General features: G+C 37.4%; 1 protein-coding gene across 3 annotated transcripts in view; it reads right to left on the reverse strand.

The window, feature by feature from the left end:
- The window catches only part of LOC143025470 (uncharacterized), a 78,541-nt gene that overhangs the window by 50,391 nt on the left and 13,780 nt on the right, over positions 1-14,370 (reverse strand). For all 3 annotated transcript variants that reach the window (XM_076185186.1, XM_076185185.1, XM_076185187.1), the window contains exon 2: positions 4,909-5,154. In XM_076185186.1, the coding sequence (XP_076041301.1) occupies positions 4,909-5,154 (246 nt within the window). The remainder of the gene's footprint in view (positions 1-4,908; positions 5,155-14,370) is intronic.

Raw genomic sequence — 14,370 nt, forward strand, 5'->3', positions numbered from 1 at the left:
GCTTCTTTCCTTTTCATTTTTTCTTCCTCTCTTTCCTCTTTATTCACTTCTCTTTTTATCCATACCTTTTTATATTGTTCACTTGCTGCTAGCTTCCCTGTTTTTGCTAAGATATTCTCTGCTGTTGTTTGTGACCTAAATTTAATCTTAATTGGTCTGGTCTTATCTGTACTATATTTTCCGAGCCCAAACATCTCTTCGATTTGTTTCATTATTTCAGGTTCATCTTCCTGAACTAATTCTAGTAAACTGCTTACTTTTTCTTTTTCCTCATTGATTCTTGAAGTTCTATCTAGGTGGTTTCTCTTCCATTCCTAATATAATTATACATTTCTTTTTATCTGCTAAGTCTCTTACTATATTCTCCTTCTGTCTCATCACTTTGATAACCGAGTCTTCAGTCTGTTCTTTCATTTGCTGTTTAATTATGTCAGTAAATGCAACTTTACTGTTTTCTTTGATTTTTTTCCAACCCTGCACTTCTTTTCCTATGGCCTCTTTATTATTCCTCTTTAATTCTTAATTCTCCTCTTTTACTTCTTTTAACTGTCTTTTTAATTCTTCTATTTCATTAGTTAAATTTTTGTTCGCCTTCTCTAGTTCTTCCAACTTTTCAACTATCTGCGCAATGTTGGTTACGTTACCAAACCTGTCTTCCCAATGTTCGATCATCTTATCAAGTATCTCCTCTAGTCTTGTCAATCGGGGGAGGTTGGTATCCCCCCCACCCTCATTAAATCCCTGGAAATTATTATCCTCACCTTCCATTGTGCTGCTCTTATCTATATATTTAATCTTTACAATTTTGTTAATCCCATCACCAGAATCATCGGTCCTTCGTTTGTTTACAAGACGTCTGGCCTCTTGGACCAAGTCCTCCCCTTCCTCATTTCCTTCCATTTCCCTCGGTAATCCCTCCCCTTCTCCTTTTTCCTCACTTTCCCACAACACCACGAGTTATCCCCTTCCCTGTAAATACAATAGGTACTTCCTTTGCGTCGAGGTCCACGAAAATTTCACTTTCTCTTCAGAACACTAATCCTCGCCATCCATTCGACAAAAGTGTGTGTGTGTGTGTGAGAGGTGTGTGAGGTATGTGTGAATGATATTTTGATGCAGCCCAAAGGGATTTCTCCCAGTCTTCTCTTTTTCGGTACGAGGGGCCAGGGAGGGGGGTCACCAATTAAATGAAGTGGCTTTGCTGTGGATGTGCTGTGTCTTGCTGCACTGCTTCTGACTCAGGGCAGTGGGCAAGATGCAGAGATGACCCATCATCCATGAGAAACCAAGAAAAGAGGGACAGAGGGGTGGTGAATGGGAGTGGAGTATGTGGGGCTGAAATAGGAGAGAGTGGATTTATGACTTTAGCTACCTCCCTTGTATGGGGGGAAAAGCTCTTGGTATATGTTATGTATATGGGATGGTGAGTTTACTAGTGTGATTAGGTTTATGTACTACTGCAATACCTCCCACAGTGCCTTCCTGTCTACCGTCATTAGCCTTTTCCATATCCATAAAAGCCCAAAAAATATCCTTACCTATAGCTTTCTCACATACCTCTCTTACCACAAAAATCTGATCTACACAACCCCTACCTGTCCTACTACACTCACATTTGTCCCCTTTTCCCTTATAAAGTGGAACTACACAGGCACTCCTCCAGTCCTCCGACATTTTACCCTCTCTTAAACAAACATTAAATAACCTTACCAGCAAGTCCACCATCACTAACCTCCTTTTTTTTTGACATTCTGCATGTCATCCATCCAACCCAGGTGCCTTACCTGCTCTCATCACCTTAACAACTCCCTTCACCTCATCTTTCCTTATTTCCCCTCCATTTTCATCACTCATCACTCATTTTCTTAGTGCTTCCCACTGCAACTACCTTTCCCTCCCTATCCTCCTCCACATTTAACAACTCCCTAAAATAATCTGCCCATCTTCCTCTTATTGCCTTCTCTTCCATTATCATCTCTCCATCTGCACCTTTTACCTTTTCTTCTCTACTTGATTCACCTCCTCTTCCTCTCTTAATTTCTTTCCAAAACATTTTTTTTATTACTTTCAAAATTCTGTCATATTCTTACCCCATTTCACATCTGCTCTCCTCTTTGCCTCCTTTATCTTATACTTTACTTCTCTTTACTTTGTATGTCTCATATGATTCCCTTGTCCTAATTTGTAACAAATCTATGAAAGCATGCTTCACTTTTTGGTACTGGGTGACCACAATGTTGCCGCATATCAGTGTGACTAATTTTTTTTTTTTTTTTTATACTAATTTCTTCGTCCAAATAGGTACCACTTCCATTGATCTTAGCAAGTTATAGGATTGTCTGACAATTTTGTTTATTTGTTTATCAGAGGACAAGTTGTTTGAGATAATTACTCCCAGATCTTTTTCAGATCCCATTTTCTTTACCTCCTTAGTTCCAAATCTATATTGTCCTGATATTCTATTTTTACTTTTTCCAAACTCCACTTGCCATTTCTGACTCCGCTTCCATACCTTATTCAGGTCTTTCTGTAGTGATTCACAATCCATTTCGGTTTTTACTTTCCTCAACAATTTACCATAGTCTGCAAAGAAGCTCATGTAACATTCCACATCATCATCCATGTCATTCACATAAATAGCAAACATTATTGGAGCCAATACAAATCCTTGCAGAACTCTACTAAACACCTCCTTCCATCCAGAATATTTATCTCTGAGTACTATTCTCTCATCTTTCTCCCATTCAGGAAGTCCTCCATCCAGTTTAGCAGGCTCTCATGTATCCCTCATATATATATATATATATATATATATATATATATATATATATATATATATATATATATATATATATATATATATATATTTTAATAATTTTTGGGTGGTACCTTATCAAAAGCTTTTTCTAAGTCCAAGAAAGCACAAACAGCCCATCCATCCCTTTCTTGTATCATATCTATTTGGCTTGAGTAAAAACAGATGAAATCTATGGTACATGACCTTCCCTGTCTGAACCTTTGGTTGAGGTCAGCAATTAGTGAGTTGGACAGGATGTGGTTGGTAATTTTGTAGAAGATAAAAACGCAACTTCTCTTTGATCAAATTATATGGAAATCACACATTTTAAAGAAAATAGGTCAAATAATGCAACCTTATGCTAATTTTTTATATAAAATTGTGCATTTCAGCAAAAACAGTCCTCAACACTCCTCATCACTCATTCTCGCTAACCGTTCATACATCCTTGTTGAGCACTGTAGGTAAATACACACATGAATCGTCAGACTAACAACACATAAAAATTGGAGCTCCTGAGAAATACATTAAAAATGGACCTTCTCAACAGTGCTACAATAGCAAGATATGTAGTGTTGAATGGGAAGGGGAATACTTGTGGATGCCCGAAATGGTTTAATTACAGTGGAAATATTGAGTATTGAAGAAAAATGGAAGAAAATGAAAATAGGCCAGAGAAGACCCCTCATGGTAAAGCAGTGAAACAAAAAGTAAACATGATTTCAGAGTCCTCTACCAGTGCAGAAGTGTAACAAAACATAAATATGAACTTTAAATCTCCTTTAGGTTCAAAAAGGTTTTCAGTGGTGAAGGGCCTTTTTCTGGATTTACTGGGTATGACAGAACTGACTTAAAGAAAGCAAATGCTGAAATAAATAAGGAGGTAAGCACATTAAAAAGAGAACTTGCTGAAATAAAATGTGAAAATGAAGAGGTTTCAAAAATAATTCTAGGCCCGAGAACAAGAAAGGCCAATGTCAAAAAATGGCCCTTTTGAGATATCAAAACACTGGCTGTTCTAGCACAAAGATTTCTGACTGATCATTGACTTTGGCTCAGAACAGGGCTGGTGTGGCTTCCCTATCGTGCCACTGACTTTGACCATTATAGCACTGATAGACTTGAAATTCCTGTTCCCTGGTAGGCTTATCTCAAAAGGGCCATTTTTTTTTTACATTGGCCCTTCTTGCTCTCAGGTAAATGAACAAATAAAGGCAATGACCAAGAAAACTGGAAGAAATATAGATGAGGAAGATTTACAACAGCTTAGGAAAGAATGGAAGAAAGATCAAGAAAATGATAAGATAGCTTTTAAGGAAATTGTTCAACAAATGCAAAAGAATACTAAAGATATTCATTCAGGTAATTAAGAAAAAAGAAAATTTGGTAAGAGATACAGTGCATTAAAAGAATTATATAGTAGTATATGGTCTAAAGAAAAAAACCTAATTAGGTCCCACAGAGATAAAGAAGAGAAAGAATTGGTTAGAAAAGTTCTAAAAGTAGTACAAGATGAAGAGCAAGAAATAGAGAAAATAGAGAAAAATTGAGAGAATCCAGAGAGCAACTACAAAGATGGCCCCAACACTTTCAAAACTGTCATTTGAAGAAAGATTGTCAAAACTAGAATTACTGACTCTGGAACAAAGAAGAGAAAGAGGTAACTTGTTGACTATCTACAGAATCATGAGAGGTATGAAAGTACTTGATAGAGAACACTTACTAAATTAGGATAAGAGAAATACAAGGGTACATGGAAGGAAACTCAAAAAAGTGTAATAAAAGAGACCTGAAAAAGAATGGTTTTCCCCACAGTGATAGATAAATGGAACAAACTAGACAAAACAATAGTGTGTGCAAAAGCCATACATGAATTTAAGAGCAATTTAGACACTGCGAGATAGAGATGGGACACCACAAGCATAGCTCCCCTTCCTGTAAGATACAACTAGGTAAATATTCACCCATAAAGAGGTGAGTGAGAGAGGGAGATATCAAGTATGACTTCACCTTGTGACATACTAGAATATTTATGCACAACAAAATACCACCCTATTTACTCAAGAACTAAAAGATAAATTCCTACAATTATACAAGAACATGAAGCTTACCTGTCCAGGAGCAGCTACACTCTGCACATTTTGAATAACATTCTGTGCTCGCAACAGCTGACCAGATGGTGTGAGAATAGCTTGATTTCCACCTAGCTGTATAGCATGCTGTGATGTTGGATGCTGACTAGATGCTGGAATATATATGGCTTCTTGTCCATCAATCATCACTGTTTGCATCTGCGCCATCTGGGGCATGACAGTGTAAGTCCCTCCAGCTGTCACAATCTGTGCTCCTTCCCCCGTCTGGCCAAAGAAAGAAACTATTATTATCATTTTTGAACAAGAAAGTGATCTTTGTGTATTTACCTAATTGTAGTATGTAGTAGGCCTCCGTCAGTCGATATCGACTATGGATATTGCGCCGGAGAAAGTCATGATTTTGCTAGCGACAGTGACGGCTGTGGCTGGTGAGTCCGATGCGGGAGTGGCAGTCTCTGCCGCATTTGCTGCATGTGTGGCTTGTTGGAGTGGCTGCTGGGGTGTGTGCCTTCCGCTTGGCTCTCTTTTCACTGGCTGTGGTCAGAATTTTTTCCTCTCCAGACTTCAGCTGCTTGTGAGGAACACTGCGCCATTTGCTGCGGTCGGCTGCTACCTCTTCCCAGTTCTCAGTGACATGAAAGCCCTGGACATCATCAATTGTAGTATACTATACAGGAAATGAGCAATGCTTGTGAGATCCTTTCTCCTACTCTCCTATTTATCATACCTGGCCTAAGATTCACGTACAGTTCCAAATTTTGTGTGCGATGTATATATATATGACTCGACGACTCTGTTGGCTGTCAGGGAGGACAGCCCTTTGCTTTCACTATGCCTCTCTAGATGGTTCTATATTCTGCCAATTCTTTCCAGTCCTCTCTTGGTGCCACCCTCTCTACATCCTTCTTTACTCCATCCATCTGTACCTGGGTCTCCCTACTGGTCGTCTGACCTCTACTCCTTCCATCACCTTCTTTGGTAGTCTGTCTGCCTCCATTTGTATGCAGTGTCCAGCCAACCTTGCTCTTCTTCCCCGTATTTCATACTGAATGCACGGTTGCCGAGTCTGATCTCTAATTTTCCTGTTATGTCTTCGTCTCCATTTCCCTTCTTCTTCATCATATACTGGGCCAAGGATTCTTCTCAGGATATTGTTTTAAAAAAATTCCAGTCTCTTCTCCCTTTCTTTTGTCAGTGTCCATGTCTCACATCCGTACAGGACTGTTGGTTTTATTACAATGTTATGTTCTTATCTTAGTTCTGCTGATGGTCCGACCCTACATTACAGATGCCAGGGCATGGTAACATCTGTTTCCTACAGCTATTTGTTCATTTATTTCTGTGTCCAATTCATTTCTCTCACTGACAATGGATCCCAGGTACTTGAACTTATCCACTTTCTTCACCCTTAGTGATCCAACTTGCTTTTCTCCTTGTGTATAATACCCATTTCTACTTAAGTTTCATAATTTCTGTCTCTGCTCATTACATTTTAGGCCTATCTGTTCTGCTGTTCTCTGGAATACTGTAAAGATCTCGTTAATTTCCTCCACAGTCTCGGCAAACCACATCCACATCATCGGCATAAGCGAGGTGGGTTATCTGACCACTGGATAACTTAGCTCCACCTGGATGGTTGGTAATCTGCCCGACTGCTTTCCCCAGTGCAAGATTAAACAGTAAAGGAGACAGCATACATCCCTGCCTAAGGCCACTGTGTATATTGAAACTTTCTGTATCTTTCCTTCAAACTCTTACTGTACATCTGCTTCCTATGTAGCACGTTTTAATGAGGGACATTAATTTAACTGGAATATTCAGTTCTGCCATTATGCGCCACATTGATTGTCTGTGCATACTATCATATACTTGTTTGAAATCTACAAATAGCTGATATATATATATATATATATATATATATATATATATATATATTTCTAAATAGAAATGTAGTAGCACATTTGTAAATAACACACAGGAACCCACAGTCGGAGAAAGAATAAACTTCGAATAAAGAATAATCCTATATTTCGGCTATCAACTGTAGCCCTCTTCAGGAAAGTACATAAGATAGAGAACAGAGGGGACTTATAAACTACAGTAAGAAGAGATGTGGACAGTTGACCTCACTCAGGCGCGGGGCAAACTGGGGTGGCGGAGGAGGGAGGGGGTGAGGAGAGGGGAGGATGTAACGTCCGCACCAGCTTATTTACTGCTGCGCATGAGATTATGTCAGGTGTCCACTGCCCTTTAGAAATATTAATATTAGGGCATTCCTCAATTAATGCTGATTCGACTATTTTCCTCCTGAAACCACAGTGGGACTTGAACACTAATCTGGCCTTACCCCAGTCGAAAGAATGATTCTTATTTTTGACATGAAGAAATACAGCCGAATTTTCTTGCCAATACCTAATTGACCTTTTATGTTCTGCCAATATAGTGTTCAAGTCTCTCCCGGTTTGACCCAAGTAAACCAAATCACAATCTTTGCAGGGCAAACAATAAACACCAGGTGACTCAACTTCCTTCGGTTTTTGTTGAACGTTCACAATTTGCTTACGCACGGTGTTAGGATAGTGATAGGCAATAGTGAGACGTTCACGAGGAAACAATTTAGTAGAAGAACTGATGGTATTATTGAATGGAATTTTTAAGTAACTTTTTCTATTGAATACTATTTTTAATTAACTTTTTCTATTGAATACTATTAAATACAAGCTGTTTACTGTTTATTTATCAATGCTTTTTAGTTTCATTTTTATAATTTTTTCTATTTTTTTTTAATGTTTTAATACTGTACAGGGGTCCCTCAAATAACGCGGATTCGAATAACACGGATTCAATCATACGCGGATTTTATTTCAAAACCATCTCAAATGTAGAGAACCGTCTTAAAATTCGCGCCGAGTCGGGCACGCATACGCACACACGCGGCAATATCGCAAACAATTTTACCGCCCTAACCTGTTGAAGTGTAATGTTTCTTTCGTTTGGAACACAACTAATAAGTCTGATAATGACTGCACTTGTCGTATCTTAATTTCTCTTATGAGGTCTTTGTTACTGGCAGTGGTGGTTTGGGAGATAAAAAACAGACATATACACACTTACACACGTGTAGACACGCACACGTAGACACGTGTTAGACAACCAGTGTATGTTGTGAATGCATGTACACACAAATACGAACACAGACACACGCACGCACATGCTTACTTGTACATGTTAACACAGACGCATACACGCACGCACGCACACACACACATACATATGCCACATACACACACATATACATACACCACACACACACACAATGTGTATACGCCACATACACACATGTATATACGCCACATACACATATGCATATACGCCACATGCACATGTATATATGCACAAACACATACATACGCCACATACATGTGCGCACACATACACACACATACATACGGTTCTCGGTATTTAATATGGAAAGTCAGCATACGCGGTAATTTCAGGAACCTAACCCCCGCATTATTTGAGGGACTCCTGTACTGTATTTCAGTATATATATGTATGCAGGTACTATATGTATATACTATACCTGTATATACATACACACATATTAAATATAACCTTGCTTACCATTTTTAAGTTTTTTAAATTGTAGTTTCCTTTTAATAATTTTTTCTTAATTCTTCAATTGTTGTATGTACTGTACTCTAAATATATGTGAATTTTAAGATCTATTTTTCTCATCCATTTCAATCCATTCTAAGTGTAAGATATAGGTACAGTACATTTATCTTTGTATACAGCATTGAGTAAAAGCAGCAACGACTGCAACAGCACTGTAGGAGATAAGCCAAACGCAGAGTATGGGATCCAATGTATAGTGTATGTTGTGAATGCGTGTACACACAAATACGAACACAGACACACGCACGTACATGCTTACTTGTACATGTTAACACAGACGCATACACACACGCACGCACACACACAACTTCAACGAACGGACGGCTTAGAAGACGTTCTGAAGAAAATTGAAGTATTGTGGATCCCAACGCAAAGAGGAGTGCCTATTGTATTTACAGGGTGGGGGGAAATTGCTTGTGGGGTAGTAGGAAAGTAGGGAAAGAGGAGAAGGGGAGGGATTACTGAGGGAAATGGAATGAAATGAGGAAGGAGTAGACTTGGCCCAGGCAGACAGGCGAAAGGTAAACAAACGGCCCCCCGACGACGATGAAATGTCTAATAAAAATGTAAAGATTAGAAGTATAGATAAGAGCAATACAGTAGAAAGTGATGAGAATATATTCCAGGGATTTAAAGAGGGTGGGGGGGACACAAACCCCCCCCGACTGACAAGACTAGAAGAGAAGGTCGATAAGATGATCGAGGACTTGGAGCGTAGGTTCGGTCATGTTAACAATATTATACGGAGGGTTGAAAAATTGGAAGAACTAGAGAAGGCGAACAAAAACTTAACTGATGAAATAGAAAACCTGAAAAGACAGTTAAAAGAAGTAAAGGTGGAGAATGAGGAATTGAAGAGGAATAGTAAAGAAAACAGAGAGGGATGGAAGTCGATAAAAGAAAACAGTAAAGTTGCATTTACTGATATAATTAAACAGCAAATGAGAGAACAAACTGAAGACTCAGTTATTAAAGTGATGAGACAGAAGGAGAATATAGTAAGAGACTTAGCTGACAAAAAGAAATGTATAATTATATTAGGAATGGAAGAGAAACATAACCCAGATAGAACCTCAAGAACCAATGAGGAAAATGAAAAAGTAAGCAGTTTACTAAAATTAGTTCAGGAAGATGAACCAGAAATTATGAAGGAAATTGAGGAAAAATTCAGGCTCGGAAAGTATAGTACAGATAAGACCAGACCAATTAAGATTAAATTCAGGTCACAAATGACGGCAGAGAATATCTTATCCAAAACAGGGAAACTAGCAACAAGTGAACAATATAAAAAGGTATGGATAAAAAGGGAAATGAATAAAGAGGAAAGAGAGGAAGAAAAGCAGAAAAGACTTGAAGCTAAGAAAAAAAACGAGATAAGAACGGAGTCAGAGAAAGATTCTATTGGAGAGTAGTGAATATGAAACTAAGGCAGTTCGACATACAAGAGAAAAACAAAAGGGAAACAGTGAACACAATGGAAGTGACAGAAAACTAAGATAAGGCCTAGATTAGAGTATGCAGCGACATTGTGGTCCCCCAGTACCAAAAAGAATATAAAGAAAATAGAAAGAATCCAAAGAGCAGCTACAAAAATGGCACCTGCACTTGCAAACCTATCATACGAAGAGAGATTGGCTAAACTGGAGTTACCGACACTGGAGCAAAGAAGAGAGAGAGGTGACCTATTGACCATCTACAGAATCATGAAAGGCACAGAGGTACTCGATAGTGGGAGCTTACTTAACTGGGACAAAAGAAACACAAGAGGACATGGAAAGAAAATAAAAAAACATAGCTATAGAAGAGAACTGAAGAAAAACAGTTTTCCTCATAGAGTTTTGGACACTTGGAACAAACTGGACAATGGAATAGTATGCGCAAAAACCATTCATGAGTTTAAAAACAAACTAGACACTGCAAGATACAAAGGCGGGATATCACGAGCATAGCTCCCCTTCCCGCAAAATACAACTAGGTAAATACAACTAGGTAAATACAAATATAGATGGATTAATAACAGGATTGAATGAGCTGAATGATTATTTGAAAGAAAAAGAACCGGACATAATGGGAATTGTAGAAACAAAATTAAAAGGCCCACTACCACCCAACAGTGTAGGACATGATGCATATAATTATTGGATTAAAAACAGAGAGAAAAAGCAAGGGGGTGGAGTTATGTTCCTGACTAAGAAGGATATAAACGTGAAGGGTGTCATATATGGAAAGAATACAGTAGAGATGATTATGATAGAAGTGGAAGACAGAGATAAAAAGAGCAGAAAGTTTGTGATAAATTATGTGCCTCCGAAAACAGCCTCATGGGAGGAGAGTGAACATAAAAGTATGTTAGAGGACACAAAGATAACATTAAATAAAATAATGGAAGATGGAGGAAGAATAGTTATAATGGGCGACTTTATTTGCAAAGAAATCTGCTGGGAAGAAATGACAGTAAAGGGTGGAGACGGCTCATGGGGAAACGCTCTACTTGAGATGATTACTGACCATACAATGACACAATGGATACAGGAGAACACTAGGTATAGAAATGAAGAACCATCGAGACTAGACTTAATAATTACATCTGAACCTAGAATAGTGGACAAGATTGAATATAAAACACCAATAAGTAAAAGTGACCACATATTGATTGAACTGGAACTTAATGAAGAAAAATATATGAAAAGAAATGAGCAATATAGAAAAGGAAGAATGATGTATGAAAAAACAAACTTTGATAAAATAAGAGAATTCTTTCAACAAGAAAACTGGGAAGAAATATACAAAGAAGAAACAACAGTGGAAGAGAAATGGAATATTTTGACAAAAATTTACAAAAAAGGAGTGGAAAAGTATGTACCGAGACAAAAACAAGAAAAAGAATATGTAAAATGCTGGTACAACAAAAGTTGTAAGGAGTTAAAAGACAAAAGAGACAAAGCCTGGACCAGATGGAAAAAAGACAGAAGACCTGAAAAATGGAAAATATATACCGGTTATAGAAATGAATATGTACAAATGTGCAGAGAGGAAAAGAGAAAATATGAAAAAGATGTCATAGAAAAGTGTAAAGATCAACCAAAACTATTCTACAGATTTGTAAACAATAAACTGAAAAACAAACAAGACTTGGAGAAATTAAGACAAGAGGGAGTTGAATACACTGAGGAAATGGAAATGGCAGAAATTATGAACAAACATTTTAAATCAGTGTTTACAAGGGAGAACATACAACCTGAAGAGATTGAATGGAAAGAGAAAGTCCCCCCTATGGAAGAAATAGAAGTAACAAAGAATGAAATATTGACACACTTGAGTAATCTTGATGTCAGAAAATCGCATGGACCAGATGATATAGCAAACTGGATTCTGAAAGAATGCAGGAATGAACTGGCAGACAAAATACATAGCATACTAAACAGTTCCCTGAAAGAAGGAAAAGTTCCAGAAGATTGGAAAAAAGCAAATATAGTACCTATATATAAAGGAGGAAATAAAGAAGACCCTACCAACTATAGACCAGTCTCTCTAACAAGTACAATAGCAAAAATTTGTGAAAGAATTATCAAAAGTAGATGGGTAAAATACATAGAAAAAAAACAGTGTTAAATCCAAGGCAATTTGGATTCAGACAAGGACGATCATGTGTCACCAATTTAATATGTTTCTATTCAAGGCTAATAGATACAATACAAAAAAGAGATGGATGGGCGGACTGTGCATTTCTAGACCTAAAGAAAGCTTTTGACAAAGTTCCACATAAGAAGTTGCTTAAGAAATTAGAAACTGAAGGAGGAATACAGGGCAAACTGCTAAATTGGATGGAAGACTTTTTGCAAGAAAGAAAAATGAGAGTAGTGATAAGAAACCAGCACTCAAAATGGGATGAAGTAATAAGCGGTGTTCCGCTGGGAACATTTCTGGCCCCAATAATGTTTGCTATATATATTAATGATATGGATGAAGGAATTGAAAGCTATATGAGCTTCTTTGCAGATGATGCAAAACTACTGAAAAGAGTGAAAACTGAAGAAGATTGTGAATCACTACAGAGAGACCTAAATACAGTACAGGAATGGAGTAGGAAGTGGGAGATGGAGTTCAATACAAAAAAGTGTAGTATAATGGAATTTGGAAAAAGCAAAAACAGAATAACAGGAGCATATAAATTGGGAGAAGAAGGAATAAAAAAAAGTAGAAAATGAGGACCTGGGAGTCATTGTTATGAATAATATGTCACCTGAGAAACATATAAATAAGATTTTTGGAGAAACTTATAATTTAATAAGAACAATCAAAGTTGCATTTATATACCTGGATGAAGAAATGGTGAAGAAAATCCTAATCACCCTGATAAGACCAAGATTGGAATATGCAGCAACGATATGGTCACCAAGTACAAAAAAATGTATAAAAAAAACTTGAAAGAATACAAAGAGCAATTACAAAATTGGCACCAACACTCTCAAAACTATCATATGAAGAGAGACTAGAAAAACTTGAACTACAGACACTAGAGCAAAGAAGAGAGAGAGGAGATTTGATAGCTATTTACAGAATCATGGAAGGCATAGAAATTACTGATAGAGAGAATCTGATAAAATGGGATGACAGAAATACAAGAGGACACGGAAAGAAAATAAAAAAAAGACAGCTATAGAAGAGACTTGAAAAAGAACAGCTTTCCTCACAGAGTAATAAACAGTTGGAACAAGTTAGATGAGAAAGTGGTGTGTGCAAAAACAATACATGAATTTAAAAATAGTTTAGATAAAATGAGATATGAAGACAGGACCCCACGAGCATAGCTCCCCTTCCCGTAAAATACAACTAGGTAAATACACATGCCACACACACATACATACACCACATACACACACATATACATACGCCACACACACACACACAATGTGTATATGCCACATACACACACATGTATATACGCCACATACACATATGCATATACGCCACATGCACATGTATATACACACAAACACATACATACGCCACATACATACACCACATACATGCGCGCACACACACATACATACGGTTCTCGGTATTTAATATGGAAAGTCAGCATACGCGGTAATTTCAGGAACCTAACCCCCGCATTATTTGAGGGGCTCCTGTACTGTATTTCAGTATATATACGTATGCAGGTACTGTATGTATATACTATACCTGTATATACATACACACATATTAAATATAACCTTGCTTACCATTTCTAAGTTTTTTAAATTGTAGTTTCCTTTTAATAATTTTTTCTTAATTCTTCAATTGTTGTATGTACTGTACTCTAAATATATGTGAATTTTAAGATCTATTTTTCTCATCCATTTCAATCCATTCTAAGTGTGAGATATAGGTACAGTACATTTATCTTTGTATACAGCATTGAGTAAAAGCAGCAACGACTGCAACAGCACTGTAGGAGAGAAGCCAAACGCAGAGTATGGGATCCAATGTATTTAACGTTGCGCCCAGCAGGGCTTCTCCCAAAATAACATAGTGGACTATCGACCCATAAGTGGGTCATTAAGCCTGGTGTGAAGTTGTTCAGTCTGTATTTTTTTTTTTTTTTTAACACCAGTTTCATGTTCATTTCTCCCCGCAAGCTCGGGTTATATAAGGAGTCAGATGTTTGTCCACTATGTTATTTCTGAAGAAGCCCTGGTGGGCGAAACGTTAAATACATTGGATCCCATTCTCTGCGTTTGGATTCTCTCCTACAGTTGTATACAGTATTGTTTTCAGTTGCTTAGTTGTTAATATGATAAATTAAAGAAATAAAAT

The sequence above is a fragment of the Oratosquilla oratoria genome, chromosome 5 (assembly GCF_046742065.1).
Source record: "Oratosquilla oratoria isolate Oo_2021 chromosome 5, ASM4674206v1, whole genome shotgun sequence".
NCBI lineage: Eukaryota > Metazoa > Arthropoda > Malacostraca > Stomatopoda > Squillidae > Oratosquilla > Oratosquilla oratoria.